The sequence below is a fragment of the Opisthorchis viverrini genome (genome assembly GCF_000715545.1).
Source record: "Opisthorchis viverrini unplaced genomic scaffold opera_v5_122, whole genome shotgun sequence".
Lineage (NCBI taxonomy): Eukaryota > Metazoa > Platyhelminthes > Trematoda > Opisthorchiida > Opisthorchiidae > Opisthorchis > Opisthorchis viverrini.
Window position 1 is genome coordinate 793,375 of NW_008751780.1, and position 6,525 is coordinate 799,899.

General features: G+C 45.8%; 1 protein-coding gene across 1 annotated transcript; it reads left to right on the forward strand.

The window, feature by feature from the left end:
- Positions 1-5,217: 5,217 nt before the first annotated feature.
- On the forward strand, positions 5,218-6,137 carry T265_06148 (hypothetical protein; the record flags this gene model as incomplete). The annotated part of the gene is made up of 3 exons (XM_009171341.1): positions 5,218-5,403; positions 5,436-5,679; positions 5,713-6,137. The coding sequence occupies 3 exons, from the start codon at positions 5,218-5,220 to the stop codon at positions 6,135-6,137; spliced, it is 855 nt and encodes a 284-aa protein (XP_009169605.1).
- Between the last annotated feature and the right edge of the window lie 388 nt (positions 6,138-6,525).

The window sequence follows — 6,525 nt, forward strand, 5'->3', positions numbered from 1 at the left end:
AACGGATAAAATGATCAATCATTTTAAAAATATGAGTAAATCCGTTGGATGGGGAAAGTAAACCAGCGATATCAAGATGAACTTGCATGAATCTAGTCTCAGGAACTACTAATGGGCCAATAGGTGAAATGGTATGCCGAGTAATTTCACTGCGATCGCAGGCGATACACCATTTTGCCCAGGCCATTAGATCCCTTTTTATATGGCGCACTCAGCAACTTCCTTGTTGCTCTGATTCCTGGACCAGATAGTCCAGAAGAGTGGTCGAAAACAAACCGTCGAAAAGCTTTGGGGACGTTTGGGCGAGCCATGCTGGCAGACACATTACAAAGAATGGTTTCTGATTGGAGGGTTGAGGGAATTGAAGAAACATGAAATGAAGAGAATAATAGTACGGACATAAACTTATGATCACAATGCTGGTTTGCCAGCTTAGCAAGGTACAACCTTGTGGAAGAGCGAAAAGTGTTAATGTCTGGGTGAGGCAGGCGTCCGCAAACCACTGTTTGTTGATAGCAATCTTGAAGCGTACCGAATGACGGTAGTGAATTGGGAAATATAGCCCAGACGAAGTATCTAGCGCGGTGAATGGTGATCAGGCTTGGCGTTGAAAGCATACTTGAGTGGCTTATGATCGGTTAGAATGTAAAATGATCTTCTCTGTAATAAGTGCGGGGAATGGTAAACGGCAGGTTAAATGGCGCGCGATTCGCGACCAAAATTACGGAAACGCGTTTGTGCGGGCTTAATCGTCTGCAAGAAGAAGGCCAATGGTTTGAATACGCTATTGACAACTTGATGAAGTAGGGCGCCAACAGCATTTTTGAAGCATAAGTCGTCAAAATGATCTTTGTGTTTTCGTGAGTATCGGGGAAACCTACTTTTGTGCGGTGAGCGATGGCTTGCTTGGTTTTTTCGAAAGCAGAAATGGCGGCGTCGGACAAAGTGACAGATTTTTCCTTGGGGCCAAGTAAATTGGCTAGTGGTTGTTAGATATCTCCACAATGAAGGATGAGCTGCCGATAATAGTTAATGATGCCAATGAAAAGACGAAGTTAGGTGATGGTGGTGGGTGCGGGAAAAGATTCTGGGACCGAAGTGCGGTCGGAAACTGGCGAAATATCAGTTGGGTCAACGTCGTGACCAAGAAAATCTAAGCCAGTACCACCAAACAAGCATTTTTCAATGTTCAAACGTATGTTTTAGGTGTAAAGACGTTCAAATACTGCCCTGAGATGAGTTGCATGCTCTGTTAATGACAGGTATACATAAAAGGTAAGCAACGTAAAACTGCGTCCATGAGACGTTGAAACGTTTGAGCTGTATTTCGAAGACCAACGGGCATACCCGTGAATCCGAAAAGGCCAAATGGTGTTGTGACACCTGTTTTGGGATACTATCTTGGGATACGGTTATGTGGTAGTATGCACGTACAAGATCGAGCTTGGAAAAAATAGTTGTGCGGCATTAGATACTTGCGAAATCGTAGATATGTGGCATGGGATAACTGTCTGGGATAGTAGCATTATTGAGGAAACGGTAACCTCCGCAAAGTCCGCAATCAGCTTTAAATTTCTGGGGCACCATTTGTAGGGGTGACAGCTATTGACTTGATAAAGTGAGGATGGTGCCGAGTTCGAGCGTTTGTTCGAACTCACGTTTCGCTATCTGGAGCTCACCCGGATGAAGTCGAGGAGGGTTGTTATGGACAGGACGACCTCTCGCCTGGATGTTGTGGACGACGGAAAAAGTGACTGGTTGGGTGTATTGACACGGATGGATAAGGGTTGGAAAATCTCTAAGCATATCAGCAAAATGGAAATCAGGTAGGTTGACATGGACTTGGGGACTAATTCCGTTGACTGAGATGGAAGTTAACATTCCAAGAGACGTTTGTGTCGGAAAGTGACAGATAAGTTGTAGTGGGTTAGGAAGCCTGAGCCAATGATTGGCGTTTGAAAGGTGGTCAAAAGGAAAATCCACTTGAACCCACGTCGCAGGTCAAAAGTGAGGAAATGTTCGCTCATGTGGCGATGCGAGTACCGCTGGCGGTTGTTAACGAGCAGGAGGCAGATTAATTTGTTGTAGCACACTAAATTCAGCTCCCTTATCTATGAAGAAACGTGGACCAGTTGAACGATCGGTGGTGAGGAATAGGTGGCAAGTGCAAAGTGGGCCGTTGACTGATTGGCCGGAGTTTTAGAGGGCTGTTGGGAAGCGGTATAAAGAAACAAGGCGGTTGGCATTCGCTTGACTTGGACCCGAGAGTTTGGTGAGGGACAGCAGCACAACAACTATCAAGATCGTTAACAGGATCGATGCTTGTTGATTTAGAGCCATTGCAGACAATCCATGAAGTTATCAAACCATGTTTACAGTTGCGAGGTGGCAGAAATCATCGGGTCGGGAACTGTGGAAATAGCGGATGCAAATCGGATGTTATCGTATTTCCGACTAAATTGGATGAAACGTAGTGGGTGTCCGTAGTGACCGGGCGGAACGAAAAACCACGACGAATCCGAAACAGCGACACTGGTGAGTCTCTACGTTTCGCTGCACGCCATGTTTCTGTGAGTCCTGTTAACGCCTATCCGCTTCTCTAATCCCTCCCGCTCGTCATCCCCATTTATATATTTTGTGACTCTGACATGGGTCTAACAGTCCCAGACCACCAGGTCTTAGCGGTGGTTTAAGTTTAAGTTCAACATGATTGGCCGGATGTCTCCAAATCTGCTGCTTCACCAGATCTGATGTTCTGGTTCCTCATTTTTCACCGTTACAATTTTCTTGTCATGTACTAGGCAGGAAGCCTCTTGTTTGGCCCTTCTGCGCTTTGTTTTTTGCCTTCCACCTTCAAATTCAAGCGATCTTCTCTTGCTCGATGTTCTCCTCAATAACACATAGTAGTTGTGATACCCTCCTGTGCATGTTTGGCCGTGATTATACCTACTTCGTATGCTGCCCGCCTCCAATGATGCTGTACTTTTTCCTGACCCAGTCATGCTTTTATTCTGACTTTAACATTATTATCACACCTGACGGTATACCACCCGCAATTTTGAAAATTAACATTATTATCTAGAAAGACACGAGCTTACCAAATATGTGGCGGTCTGGCTAACCAAAAGCTAATTTGTCCGGAGTTTGTGGCCAGAAGATAAACATTACTACTCTAGATCGAGCGTACAATAATCGAAAGGGTCAAATGTAAGTGAGCCATCCAGAACCATTAATTTTCGAATGGTTCGTCCTTTTCCCAAGTCAGCGAACAAATAATAATCGAGTTTTAATTGTCCTGGGGTCTTCCTCTGAACGGCTCTCACATGTAACAAATTTCGAGGACAGTTTGAAATTTTTTAGACGAGGGTTTCAAGGGTTCGCGGGGAAAGAGATCAAGCGTCGCAAGACGGGTTTTGTAGTCCACGGATTTGGGGCCGACAATGATTTTCGTAGCGGCTTGCTGAACACGCTCAATGAGGGTGACGTCTTTCGTGCGTCCTGAGTAGACAACTTGGCTGGCGTATTCCGGGAGCGGTCTTACGGAGGCCCCATATATTACTTAGAAGTCCATGCGAGTATTAATTGTGAGGGTGTGTTAGATCATCCGTGAGATGACGAATGCTTTTTGGGCCGATTTCTCATGGTGCAGTGAGAAGGACAAGTTTGAGGAGACCCATATACCGAATTCCCTTTTGGCGTCTATCCTCATAATGTTTTCTGATCCTGGCTCAACATGCATGACAAAGGCACTTGCTGAGTATCCTCCAAATGACATATGAACGCTCTTTTGGGTGCCAGTCCAACGACCACTGCTTTACAGCGTCTACATCCATTTAGAGGGCATTGGCATTGGAACTCCAGGATTTCAAGTCGTCCGCAAAAAGTAGACATGGACTTGCAAGAACCTCTGGGAGGTCGTTGACGTAGAGCAGAAACAGGAGTGGTCCCAGGACGGAGCCTTGAAGAACTCCAATGGATACCGGCGCTGGAGTAGAGTAGATCGAGCCCATTCTCACTCAGAATGATCTGTCTGATAGGAACGTCCTGATCCAGTGTCCTTGAATTCCGTAAGACTCGAGTTTGTGGGGCAGCGGGACGTGTGGGGCCCTATCAGATGCCTTTGAGAAGTTGAAAAATATGGCATCCGATATGAGTCCTTCGTCCTTTACTTGGGTTAAGCTGTATATCAACACGAGCACTTTCGTCATGCAAACGGTTTTGGAGAGTTCCGCGTTTAGCTGGAGATATCAGGTTGTTGGGAGTAAGGTAATCTAAAATGGCTCGTTTCCAGAGAAGCTCCACCACCTTGCACGGTGTGCTACGGAGGCTTATAGGCCTGTAGCTGTCTGGCGATATTCGGTTACCAGTTCTGTAAATTGGCGTGTCACTCGGTTTCTTCCAAGCAGAGCGAAGGCGGCCTTCGTCAAGCGACTGACGAAACGCCAGGTAGAAATGATTTGCCAGTGTAGACGACGTTTCCTTCAGGATCCCTTGATTCACCTCGTCGAGTTTTAGCATACGAAACTCGCGAATAACCTCTGAAAGCACGAGTGAAATTAGAAGGGAGAGTTGAAGCACGTGACGTCGTTAGTAGTGCGTTTGAACTGCCCAAAAGCGCCTTTTAGTAGTTTTTCGTGTTGAAACAAAATGGCTTATACCAGACACCACACTATTCTCTGGATTATTTGCATCAGTTGTATTCGCTCCACTCTTGCGAGCCCGCGGAACAATGCTAAGCTGAAAGGTAAACTGAGAGAAAAAGGGGAAGGTGAAATATTCGGAAAAACGATCTGTTATGACTAGGAAAGATTGAAAGCACTAAAAAATCATCAACGGAAAATTAAACGTTTTGAATGTCCCTCCCCTGTCCATTTATCACTTTGCGTATCAGTAAAAAACATCTTGGTTTTACGCCGTCACTCAAAATCCTATATTCGTCGGTGAAATAACAAGAGAAATCGGGCCTTCACAAGCAGTGCTGCGCCGTATTGGTTGACCCACAGGTATGCGAAAGTCGTAGAACCGTGATCCTACCAAACACCGTCCGTCATTCACACAATTCTCAACGTTTTGACGTGGATAGCCAAAGGGCTACGCCCTATTGTATCAGCTAGAAAACCTAGAACATTTTGTGGAATTCCTTTGGTCATGTTCAGTATCTAAGGTGAACTGCAAAAGTCGCTGTGGCGGTAAACGGTTTTCGAATACTTCGGCGGGATGTTGTCTGGGTCTGATTCCTCTGATGGCGTTTTGCTTCGGAGGAATGTGGCCCGTCCACCTGAACCAGAGACAAATATTCAAAACAACACAGCAGATGAAACCACTCAAGAGGAAGGCGATTCAAAAGAAGTTAGACTTAGTTTAATGGAAGAGATTCTATTATTGGGTCTAAAGGACCGCGAGGTGAGTTGTTTTTGTTGTCCTACATGGTGCAGGGACACTTATCGTTCTGGAATGATAGTGTTAGCTGTGGGTTGAGGGGATGCATTCTTGCAGAGCTAGGGCTACGTGGGCGCATTGGCTTGGAACCAGCAGGCATGCGCAGGCGTGGCCTGTTTTCCCGGGTTATCGTTGTCAAAAATGGTCTGCCTACTGGAGATGCACTGCTCGACGAGGCCCTAAAGCTTATCAAAACTAATAGCCCGGAAAATGCGAAAACCTGGATTGATTATCTGAGTGGTAGGTTCGGTTTTTATCGCACATGCACTCTAGGTGAAACCTGGAACCCATTTAAGCTGCCCCTGCAAATGCGTCATGTCAGGGAGCGTATCGCAAAGAGTCTGGTGGAGAAAGGCATATGTACCACCGAGAAACAGAACTTCGTGGTATTTGATATGATGACACATCCCCTTGTTGATTTTCACACAAAGCAGCGCGTGATGCAGAGAATTCAGGATGGCATAATAAACAGGTGGAGTGCGGATGTACAGAAAATTGACAAACGTCTCCTCACTTTGATAATACTTGCCCATCATTCGGATGTTCTCGACAACGCCCTGGCCTCATTGTCAGATTCAGATTATGATCTCGCGAGGAAACGAGTGAACTCTGTACTTCAACTTGACTTTACAGCGGAATCTGCGAGGGATGGAGCCTTAGATGTTCTATGGGCTGTTTACGCCTCCTTTGCCACTTGACAGCTCCAAGATCCCATTATTCCATGGCTGTGATCCCAACAATCATTGTACACTGTCTTTCTGCACTATCACTTCAAGTTCGAGACGCCGCTCATTGCTACTGACCTTGTAACTGATATCATCCACGGTTGAGTATGGCCTGGGCGAGCTGTGATGTACTATTCAAGGAGCCCTAACTTTTCTTTGTGGGATGTGGCCGCTCATTTATCTCATGGTTTACTTCCCATACTGTGGACGGTCACTGCATACCGCTATGAATAAACTTTTTGAATGTCACCACCGCTCTAATTTGGATCTCAGAATCTGTATCATATCCAGATCCAAATTACTTTCCTCCTCGGTGTTTTTCCCAATGTAATCTGATGAGCCCGTTGCTTGCCAACACTCT